General features: G+C 41.2%; 1 protein-coding gene across 1 annotated transcript; it reads right to left on the minus strand.

Annotated features, from left to right (window-relative positions):
• Positions 1–321: 321 nt before the first annotated feature.
• Positions 322–12277, minus strand: LOC130922684 (beta-1,4-galactosyltransferase 3-like). The gene is made up of 4 exons (XM_057847596.1): positions 12076–12277; positions 5337–5555; positions 3997–4232; positions 322–675 (listed from the first exon to the last, which is right to left on the minus strand). Exons 1-4 carry the CDS (start codon positions 12275–12277, stop codon positions 475–477), a joined length of 858 nt encoding a protein of 285 aa, XP_057703579.1. The 3' UTR covers positions 322–474.
• Between the last annotated feature and the right edge of the window lie 63 nt (positions 12278–12340).

The following is a 12340-nucleotide window of genomic DNA, read 5'->3' on the forward strand; positions in this document are numbered from 1 at the left end:
TCTTTTCAAGTCGTCAGTACAAAGGGTTAAGACGAAGGTGAACGCGCAGAGTTTTTGGCCTTTTGGCCGGGATTCTCGCCTGCTCGGGTCGCTGGAAATGCGCCAGCGTGGGTCCGGCGGTTTGGCTGGCGTGATTCCAGCAGTCTGGCTGAAAGGTCAGATTCCTTCAGACTTTTTTCTTGTCGCGTTACATCTGTTTTTTTTGTACTAATACTACGAATTTAATGTCAAAATACTACGACATTCTCGTGCTAATACTACAATTTTAATCTCAAGACACTACAACATTCATTTACTAATGCTCTATCTTAAATCCCATAATATTACAACGCCTGATTTTTTTCCTCTTGAAATAACAACATTTTCCCGTACTAATACTACGACTCCTACTAATACTACAACTTTAGTCTGATTGTTTTCTTTCTTTCATTGGTCCAAAAACTCGATTTTCCACTTGATCTGGGGCGGCGGAGGTTAACCGTACACGTAATTGAACTTGTCGATGGCCACTGACAGGTGCGTGGGATTGTTCGGCTTGCAGGAATACATGTTGCGGTCGTCCTCGAGCAGCAGGTCCACGTCGTGGGGGATGATGCAGGTCCAGTTGTCGTCTCGGAGAGCTTCCTGCACGCCCGCGTTGAGCAGTCTGCCCTTGTTGAAGGTGCCTTGTCCCCACTGAAAGTGGAGTGTGCCCCACAATTAAAAGGAATTTGCTCGTCAATACCCCAACATGTACAGAAAGTGAGCTAATATCAATAGAAAGCAGAGATTACGACCACGTATATCAGTATTAGTTTGATATTGGTATCGGATTTCTGGAGTTGGACAATGTCCGGATATCCATTATCGGTTTAAAAGTCATTATCAAACAACTCTACCTTTAAGTGTCCTCAAACCAATAGGAAGTGACCTAAAAATGTCCCAAAATCAATAGCAAGTGACCAATGAACAGGAAGCAATCCCGGAATTGCACCAAAATCAAATCGAAGTGACCTGTGAATGTCCCAAAATGTACAGTGTAAGCCAAATATATTAGAAAGTGTAGCTACAACCAACAGGAAGTGATCTGGAAATGCTCCAAAATAAACAGGAAGTGGCCACTGAACAGGAAGTAACCACAGTATTGCCCCAAATCAACAGGAAATGACCTCTGAATGCTCCAAAATGTATAGAAAGTAAGCTAAAATCAATAAATAGTGACCTGTTAGTGCCCTACAACCAACAGGAAGTGACCTAAAATGTCCCAAAATCAACAGGAAGTGACCAACGAACAGAAAGCAATCCCGGAATTGCCCCAAAATCAACGCAAAGTGACCTGTGAATGCCCCAAAATGTACAGTGTGAGCCCAAATCAATATAAAGTGACCTACAACCAACAGGAAGTGATCTGGAAATGATCAAAAAATAAACAGGAAGTCGCCACTGAACAGGAAGTAACCCCAGTATTGCCCCAAATCAACAGTAAATGACCTGTGAATGCTCCAAAACGTATAGAAAGTAAGCTAAAATCAATAAAAGTGACCTGTTAGTGCCCTACAACCAACAGGAAGTGACCTGGAAATGTCCCAAAATCAACAGGAAGTGACCAACGAACAGAAAGCAATCCCGGAATTGCCCCAAAATCAACGCAAAGTGACCTGTGAATGCCCCAAAATGTACAGTGTGAGCCCAAATCAATATAAAGTGACCTACAACCAACAGGAAGTGACCTGGAAATGTCTGAAAATAAACAGGAAGTGACCAATGAACAGGAAGTAACCCCAGAATTGCCCGAAATCCCCACGAAATGAGCCTTGAATGCTCCAAAATGTATAGAAAATAAGCTAAAATCAATATAAATTGACCTGTTAGTGCCCTACAGCCATCAGGAAGTTACCTGGAAATGCCCCAAAATCAAAAGGAAGTTACCAAAGAACAGGAAGTAACCCCGGAATTCCCCCAAAATCAACAGGAAATGACCTGTGATGGCAAAATGTACTGAGAGTGATCCAAATGTCATGGAGTAAGTGCCCTAAAACCAACAGGAAGTTACATGGAAATGCCCCAAAATAAACAGGAAGTGGCCAATTAACAGAAAGTAACCACTGAATTGCCCAAAATATACTCAAAGTGACCAGTGAATGCCCCAAAATGTACAGAGAGTTTGCCAAAATCATTAGAAAGTGACCTAAAACCAACAGGAAGTTACCTGGAAATGCCCCAAAATAAACAGGAAGTGGCCAATAGAAAGGAAGTAACTCCAGTATTGCCCCAAAGCAACAGGAAATGACGTGTGATTGCCCCAAAATGTACAGAAAGTAAGCTAATATAAAAAAAAAGCAATAAAAGTGACCTGTTGGTGCCCTACAACCTACAGGAAGTTAACTGGAAATTCCCTAAAGTCAACAGGAAGTGACCAAAGAACAGGAAGTAACCCCGGAATTGCCCCAAATCAACAGGAAGTGACCCGGGAATGCCTCAAAATGTACAGAGAGTTTGCCGAAATCATTACAAAGTGACCTAAAACCAACAGGAAGTTACCTGGAAATGCCCCAAAATCAACAGGAAATGACCTTTGGATGCCCCAAAATGTACAGAAGGAGAGCAAAAATCATTAGAAATTGACCTAAAACCAACAGGAAGTGATCTGGAAATGCCCTAAAATGAACAGGAAATGACCAAGGAACAGGAAATAACCACAGAATTGCCCAAAATATACACAAAGTGACCTATGAATGCCCCAAAATGTACAGAGAGTCTGCCAAAATCATTAGAAAGTGAACTAAAACCAATAGGAAGTTACCTGGAAATGCCCCAAAATAAACAGGAAGGTGCCAATGAACAGGAAGTGATCTGGAAATGCCTCAAAATAAACAGGAAGTGGCCAGTGAACAGGAAGTAACCACGGAATTGCCCAAAATATACACAAAGTGACCTGTGAATGCCCCAAAATGTACAGAGAGTTTGCCAAAATCATTAGAAAGTGACCTAAAACCAACAGGAAGTGACCTGGAAATACCCCAAAATAAACAGGAAGTGGCCAATGAAAAGGAAGTAACCCCAGTATTGCCCCAAATCAACAGGAAATGACGTGCAATTGGCCCATAATGTATAGTAAGTAAGCTAAAATCAATAAAAGTGACCTGTTAGTGCCCTTCAACCAACAGGAAGTGACCTGGAAATGCCCCAAAATAAACAGGAATTGGCCAATGAATAGGAAGTTACCCCAGTATTGCCCCAAATCAACAGGAAATGACCTGTGATTGCTCCAAGATGTACAGAGAGTGAGCAAAAATCATTGGCAAGTCACCTAAAACCAACAGGAAGTGACCTGAAAATGCCCTAAAATGAACAGGAAGTGACAAAAAAACAGGAAGTAACCCCTGAATTGCCCCAAATGTAACGGGAAATTACCTTTGGATGCCCCAAGATGTACAGAGGGTGAGCAAAAATCATTAGAAAGTGACCTAAAAACCAACAGGAAGTGACCTGAATATGCCCCAAAATAAACAGGAAGTGACCAATGAACAGGAAGTAACCCCAGTATTGCCCCAAATCAACAGGAAATGACCTGTGAATGCCCCAAAATGTATAGAAAGTGCATTTTGAGATTTCTTTTTCAAATGTAAAGTGTGTTATAAATAAAATATATTGTCATTGTTATTATTATTAGAAAGTAAGCTAAAATGAATAGAAAGTGACCTGTTAGTGCCCTATAACCAACGGGAAGTGACCTGGGAATACCCCAAAAACAACAGGAAGTGACCAAATAACAGGAAGTGACTCAAAAAGGCCCTAAACTCTACAGAAAGTGACCAATTCACAGGAAGTGGCCGCGGAATAGCTCCAAAATCAACAGGAATTGATCCCTGTAATGGCCCAAAATCAACAGGCGGTGGCCCAAAATTGAATGGAAGTGACCCATAAATGCCTGAAAATGTTCAGAAAGTGATCCAAAATCAATTCATTGCTTTGCCATTAACAACAATAGACGTTCAATTCATTTTGACCGCTCACCTGCTCCACCACGTAGATCCTGTATTGAATCTGCTGCCTCTGTAGGATAGGATGGAGGTGGTCTAGGAGACTGCGCAGGTGGGAAGCCCGATTCCGGTAAGGGATCACGATGGCACTGCGGTGCAGAGCTCGGCAGTCCGGCGGACTGTAAAGGCCTCCCGGAGACAATGGGCCGCTCTTCTTTTGGATCTCCTCCATGCTAGGTGGCGAGTAACGCCTAGGGGTACAGGGCCCGACTGCAAGGAAAAGGTTAGGTCAGGGGTCAACAGGAAGTGAGCAATGTATAGTACCGACTGAGAAATAAGCTAGTTATGATGTCATTTGAATATCATTGCATTGACAATAATGGGAATTTTGCCCCTACCAACATGGCTGGCCTCCACTTTTGGTAGGGGCCATGAAAGTTGAATTAAGCTGACTTCATTTTAATGTCAATGCATTGACTATGATGTCACCTTAAGGCGGCCATGTTGGTAGGGGCGACTGAAGGTCTTTTCATGCTTCTGCCGCCAATTGAAATGAGTTATCACTAGTAGATGTCCAATCCATTTGAATCGGGAGGGTTGGCAGCAAATGAAAGGACGTTCGTTTGCTGCCAACCCTCCTGCTTTAAACGATTGGATGTTTACTGGCGGCCAATGAGTTAAGCAGCAAAAATCAGTTAGTTGTCCAATTTTTAAGTCAATGCATTGACTTTTTGGGGGACATGGCCTCAGGGCGGCCATGTTGGTAGGGGAGATGAAAGGTCTTTACATGCTTCTGCCATCAATTGAAATTAATTTATCATTAGTTGATGTCCAATATATTTGCTGCCATCCCTCCCGCTTCAAATAGATTGGATGTTTAATTGCGGCCAGTGAGTTAAGCAACAGAAATCAGCTCATTCCAATTTTTAAGTCGATCCTTTGACTTTTTACTTTTTATGACCTCAGGGCGGCCATGTTGGTCGGGCCGACAGAAGGCCTGTTCATGCTTCTATCACGAGTAGACGTCCAATACATTTGACTTACAGGCCTCCTGCTTCAAATAGATTGGACATCTAGTACTGTCAATGGAAGCCACTGAGTAAATAGCAGATGCTTTGACATTGACGAATTCATCTTCCATTGAGAAATGAGCTTATTTTAATGTCAATGCACTTCAATGGGAACACGGCCTCATGGCGGCCATGTTGGAAGGGGCGACGAAAGGTCTTTCCGTGCTCCTGCTGTCAATTGAAATGCGTTTATCGCGAGTAGATATCAAATCCATTCCAAGTGGGAGGGTGACAAAGTGGAAAAACGTTTGTTGCCGGGCTTCCAGTTTCACTTAAGTTCGTTAGCGCCTGTCTGATTTCTTACCTAGCAGCGGGGATAACTTGTTGCAGTTCGCCAGCACGGGAAAAGATCTGGGCCCCGGTTCTGCCTCGGTTTTGGGCTCGGGTTTGGGCTCGGGGCTCGTGTGGTCATGTGGTTCCAAGAAGACGTTATTGAGTAACAGTGTTAGCACACCTAGCAAAGCCGCCGAGCACAAGAACTTGGGTAGGCGCCCGCAGCCAAAGCGCGCCATCGGAAAGAAGCCTGTGCAGGTAGAATGATACTAAAAAAAATAATAACAATGAAAATAATAAGTCCATTTTAGTTTTAAGCACAATAAAGGAAGAACACCAAACAGTACGCGAATTTAACAAAGTCCAATAGAAAATCGAGCACAAAAAAAACCTAACCCTAAACCCAAACCCTAATTGGCCATTTTCATTTGCCCTGATGAAGCCCTAACCCAGTGCTTCTCAATTATTTTCTGTCACGCCCCCCCAAAGAAGACGTAAATGTTTCGCGCCCCCCCAAACTCTCTGCCGCCACTGTAAATAGTATCATTTGTCTATAAAATTACTATTATAAATACGCATCTGCCTAACATTGTGTCCTTTTTTTCTAATAAAGAAAAAAAGTAACATAGATCAACTTATAATAAAGTATAACTTTATTAACATTGTTTTGTTTGTAACAGAGAAGACTTGACGTGCATCAATTTGCCTGAATTTAAAAAAAAAAAAAAATTCACATCCAAACTAAAAAATACACTCAAGGTACATTTTTGACCATTTGATACAGAACAATAAAATGTAATAAAATCAGTAAATAATAAAAAATTAAAATTGATTAGAAACATTCACTCAATATGCCAAAAAATTTGACCTAAAAAACAAAACTGAATAAAAGAAAGAAAAAAAAAAGTGTCCTTAGACAGGACAGTTTTTATTTTTGCTGCTCACAGTATTTACCTCCTTTGCAATGGTGTGGAGTTATTTTGCAATGTACATGCTAACAGTGCTCACTGGTTTACTGATGTAACACTGACAAAGCAGGACGATTGTTGGCAATATTCGGCACGTTTTCACTGAAAAAATCAAGCGGCTTAACAATGAGATTGGGGTCTAATGTCTTTAAGTGGCGTCTTAATTGATTTGGCTTCTGGCTGTCTGCTATAATTATTTTTAGACACAGTAAACAGTAGTCTTTCATCATCACCCACTGTATTAAAAGTCAAAGCTAAAAGGCAAACGGCACAAAAAAAGCGCATTCACGGCGGCCGAGGTAGAACCGTAGGTGAGGGCGGTCGTCGTGACGATCCCAAGCCGAAAATGGCACTTCTCGGGCGGCGACGTGAGAACCGGACAAGACAGTGGGTCGCTGCGTGAGTGAGTCCGGTCGGAAAACGGCTTTCGAAAACGGCGGTGGCACACTGCTCTTCATATCTGTTGTCTGTGTGTGCTGAGTGCTCTACCTTAGTTCAAAAATACTGCGCGCACTCTGAAAATGAGAGCGCCACTGCCACCTACTGAGTGGATGTGCAAGTACCCTTTATTCCAGTACGGCAAAAAAAAAAAAAAAAAAAACATGTTCCCCGAGATCACATGCGCCCCCCCCTGGCATTGCTCTGCGCCCCCCCAGGGGGGCGCGCCCCACTATTTGAGAAGTACTGCCCTAACCCTAACCCTAAACCCCAACCCTAACCCTAAACCCCAAATAACGCCCGACTTTGGTACCCCGCCCAGGTCAGGCCCATGAACAAAAATTCACCATTTTTATAACTTAACATCTCATATGTCTCATGAAGAGTCTCACCAATTATGAGGAGGATCCAACTAACTGCCTTGGCGCAATGGTCTCAAACATGTATGCTGGTTTTCGACAAAATTGGCAAGTTTTTCAACATTCAATGCAAAATACCCACTTTCCTGTTATGTTTGGAATATGAGTGCAAGAGACTTTTTGAAGCATTTTTGCACAAGGTATCGACTCCCCAAATTTCATTGCTCTACGTTGGAAAAGCCTAAATGGAGAGGCCTTTTTTTTAAATTCCAGGGGGGGCCACAGAGCCATTTTGTGACATTTTTTGTAAAGATGTCCCGATCGATCAGGATGCCGATCACGTCATTTTCTAAGTATCGGAATCGGCAAAAAAATATCGAACATGCCTTTTTTAATATATATACATATATATATTAATTGAATCGTTTTCTAATCATATTTAATTTTACAGACATAATATGTTACACTCATCCAGAGTCTTTAGTTTTGGCTTAAAGTAGCAGATTTGATCACTTTTTTCTGTTCATCCATAATAAAGTCATAAAAGAACCAAACTCCATGAATGTTTTTGTGACAAAGAAGTGTCTGTTCCAATCACTCTATCAGAGAAAAATCAGAGTTGTAGAAATAACTGGAAACTCAAGAGAGCCATGACATTATGTTCTTCACAAGTGTATGTAAACTTTTGACCACAACTGTATGTTATAAGTCTACCAAGCTATGACTGTTATAAAATTGTGGTGAGACAAAATGGCGACGGTGATTTTCGCTTTCCTGTTTGGACCTCAATGTTTTTCATCAAGGATCTGAACACATGTCTTAAGGCTCCCCTGATGCAGGTTTGAGGTCAATTGATTCTTTTTCTCCCATGGAGCAGGAGCCCGTCTCGTAAAAAAGGGCACTTCCTGTTCCCAGCAGGAGCACCAGGCCGAATGAGTAATATTTCAATTTAGTCGTGTTCTGGCTGGGATACCTCACATTAGAGCTGGGCGGTAAACCGAAAATTTACCGTCACCGAAATTCTTCACGATGACCGACGTAATTTTGACCATGTCGGTAAATTCGGTAAATTAATAAAACAAGAAAATAGTCTTTTCAGCCCACTTTGACTCTGTGTTGTTCGCCTGTGTTCATTCCCCTTTAAGAAAGCAGTGAATGTACTCACGTAGGGAGTCACGTGATCATCAGGAAGCCAATCAAACAGAAGCCCGGCAAGCTAACGCTAGCAGCTAATGCTACAAGCAAAACGTGATGGAGTGTGGCTTAAGGGAGGTTCGCCAAACTTTAAACCCGACATTTAATAGACTCTTGGTGGCATCCAGACGGGCTTTCACCCGCTGCACTCCCTTGTTCTCACGATTTCCGGAGATGGTGCTTTCATTGCTCTCTACTGGTAGCCAGGCCACAGGCTAACGCTAGCGCCTAACGCTAGCGGCCGCTAGCGGCTAACGCTACAAATGAACGTGATGGAGTCGGATAGCGGCTCTAACCTTGTCGAAACGGTTGAACTTAATCAGTGGATTGGGCACGTCCTGCATCTAGCAATTACTATGTCGCGTTATTTTGTATCTGACTGTGTGTGATTTCTCTGATAGCTTTTGTGATGGTAAAGCATTCAGCATTAAGCACAATCCAACGGTGAAACTTATAATATGACCGAGAAATGGCCCCAGCTATTTTTCTGTATGTGCGTAATTCTGTGTCATTATTGCTATCATAAAATCTTAAGTGTTTCATTTGCAGAAGATCAATATAGCTTTAATGTGTGTCCGTCTGTCTGTTTGGGGGTTCATGTATGCCTGCATTTATTCAAAAATGCACTTGGGGGGCTGAAACCATAAAGTAAACACTTGTATTGAATAATTATGTCACAGCAGCCATTAACAATAAATTGTCTTTTTGAAGTGTACTGTTCAAGCTGCAAGTCATTTGTGTTACAATGACATGTTTGCACAGGCATATTGATTTTGACAATGTAGATTTTTCTAGCCATACACGCTGTTATAAATGCTCATACTTGAATTCTTATTGTTTACAATACATTTTTATAAACCTAATGTCTAGACTGCATGTACAATTGTTAAATATATCAAATTGAATGCTGGTAACTAAATCAACAAGAAAGTGTTAATCTGTATTTCATGCATTGATTCAGATTTTCAAATTATACAACAGTCCGCTTGGGCGACTTTATCGTCATTTATCGTTATCGAGGTAAATCTGCTCCATTTATCGTGATACGTATTTAAGGCCATATCGCCCACCCCTACCTCACATACATGCCAGATATGAAAAAGACTGACGCTTGTGTCAGGGAGTTATTCGTCATTTACTGAATTTGGCGTTTTGCCAAACAAAAAAAGTCCGACTTTGGCACCCCACCCAGGTCAGGCTCGTGAATGAAAAATCACCATTTGATAACTTAAGATCTCATATGTCTTATGAACAGTCTCATCAATTTTGAGGAGGATCCAACTAATTCCCGAGGAGCCAATGTCTCAATGTGCACCCTGTACATCGACTAAAATTGCATATTTTTTCACATCCAAAATACCCGATTTCCTGTTTGGTTTATAATATGGGTGCGGAGACTTTTTGGAGCGGGTTTGCACAAAGTATTGACTGCCCAAATTTCATCGCTCTACGTTGAAAAATCGAATAGAAGAAGCCTTTTTTAAAAATTCAGGGATACGCCAATGACCCATTTTGTTACGTTTTTTCGCAACCTCACAAAATTATCAAAACTCATGCCACGGCCAGATGTATGGGCACATTTTGGTGACTTCTCATGCATGTAAAGACCTCCAAATTGGCCATTTTCATTTGCCATGAAAATAATAATTCCGTATTGGCCCGAATATAAGACGGTGTTTTTTGCATTGAAATAAGACTGAAAAAGTGAGGGGTCGTCTTATATTCGCAGTCTAGACATTATACCCATTCACGATGCTAGATGGCGCCAGACATCATTGAAGCAATGTTCTGTTATGACAGATCTCAGCTACTCTCAAGATCAACCAGTTTGCATTATTGCAATGTTTTTCGTTATTCAGATTTGTTTCAAGACTACAGTTACAGTTAGACTTCAGTTTGATGGTTAATGCAGTTATTGCAATTTTGTTGTTTTATCACAATAGATTGGTTTATTTACATTTCAAAAACCAGAAGCCATTCATTTACGAATGTGATTGCGCTTTAGTTTACATATTTAAATGTTCAGATATTAAGATTTCAATGAGGCAAGATAACATGCTTTTTCTCTCAAATATGTTGTTATAATCATTTGTTTCTGATGTACTGTAATTGTTTTCTGTATAAAAATTAATTTGGTGTTAAAAAAGTCTTAATAGTGGAGAATACACTGCCCTCTGGTGGCAGCATTGAGTCTGGCTGGACTGTCATCTTGTATGACTCAGGAGCAGACTCAGATGTCTAAGGATAGCTGAGGTCTGGTCTGGCCCACATAAGGCTGTAAGTTGTTTCAGCTAATATATGTTTGTGCATGCATTTGTAAAGTTTACAGCTACAGTTTGTGGAGGTACGTCTGAGCGATTTGGTATGAGAATGTAAATACATTAGCATTTGTAGCATTTAAGCTAGCAGGCTATTGTGATTCAAATTTGGCCAATTTAATCGACTGAATTTACATACTGATCAGACTAGATGGAAGTTTCAACACCAATCGTTTTGTGTCGAGTGTTTTATTGTTAAAATGCGTATCATTTTGAAAATAAGTGTACAGCTTTACAAATTGTCAGAAGTGAAGGAAGTCAAAAGCTACAAAAATCACAATTACTATGTTTGCTGTCTGTCAAACTGAACAAGGAAAGGCCTTTTTGAGAATTTTGGAGGGGGTGCCACTTAGCCAGTTTGTCAGGTTTGTTTTTCGAAAAATCACAAAATTATCAAAATTTACGCCAAACTGCATGTATGTGCAAATTTTGGTGGTTTTCGAGCATGTTCATGCCTTCAATTTGGCCATTTTCATCCATGAAAAAAAAAAAATTAATAATCCTTCAGAAAAAAACAATAGGGCTCTCGCGCCCGTTGGTGCTTGGGCTTTAAAAAACACACAGGAAAAACAATAAAATAAAACCTATAACAAAATCTTAAAAACAAGAAAAACAAAACAAAAATAAAACAAAAGACACAAAAAAACAACAAGAACAAAAAACACAAAAATCAGCCAAATAAAAACACCCAAAAAAACAAAAACAAACATAAAAAACACACCTAAAAAAAAACTTAAACCTGGAACAAAATCTTAAAAACAAGAAAAACCTGCCAAAAGACACAAAACCCACAAATGATATTTAAAAAACATCCCCCCAAAAAAACCCCAACCCAACACAAAAACCACCAAAAAACATAAATAACACAATAAAAAATTAAAACCTATCCGACCTGAAACACAAAAACCACCAAAAAACAAACATAAAAAAATACACCAAAAAACCCTTCAACCTATGACAAAATCTTAAAAACAAAAAAACATAATATTTTAACAACACCCCCCCCCAAAAAGCAACCCCCACGCAATGTTTTATTTTATGTTGTTATCAGTTCTTCTGGGCACTCCAGGACAGGACGCGCTGTCCTAAAACAAGTAGCATCTCAACCAGAATAACAAGTTGATAGAGGGCGCTTGGCACGTCAAGACCGGCGTCGGTCACTGTGGCAGCCACGTCCCAGCCATGAAGGATGACGCACGAACCTGACCTGCCACAGAGGGATGATCCCAAGACAACACCCAGCCACGCCTTCGCCCCGTCCCACTCCACCGCAGCTTTTAAAAAGAACTGAACATTTAGATAACATGGTCGCTGCTCGGGAACATTTCTATGTAGCTTTGTTTTGCCATCCCTGGACCCTTTTGCCCTGTTTTTGACCATTGTCGACGAATAAATTGTCAACCTGTTTTCGGTAAGCTTTCTTCAAAATTTTGGAACATGGAGTCAGCACAAAGGGTTAACACGGGAGTGAACGCGCGGAATCTTGGCCCCACCGGTTGGCTTGCGGGAGCGGTGCCTGTGGAACAGCGTTTCATTCGGGTGGTGCTGTTTCTGCGGCTTGGCAGGGGAGGCCAAATTCCTGCAGGTGCTTGCCGTTTGTGCACCTGGCATCATAGGAAACGAAGTCCTCAGGCCACGCAGCTCGGAAAGCAGGTTCTCTTCTCTTCTGTTTTGAGTCATGAAGTGTTGCATCATGCCCACAAGTTCCCCGACTGGTTCTGGCTAGGCTCTAGTGACTGTGGCGTCTGAGGTGTCGGT

The sequence above is a fragment of the Corythoichthys intestinalis genome, chromosome 10, assembly GCF_030265065.1.
Source record: "Corythoichthys intestinalis isolate RoL2023-P3 chromosome 10, ASM3026506v1, whole genome shotgun sequence".
Lineage (NCBI taxonomy): Eukaryota > Metazoa > Chordata > Actinopteri > Syngnathiformes > Syngnathidae > Corythoichthys > Corythoichthys intestinalis.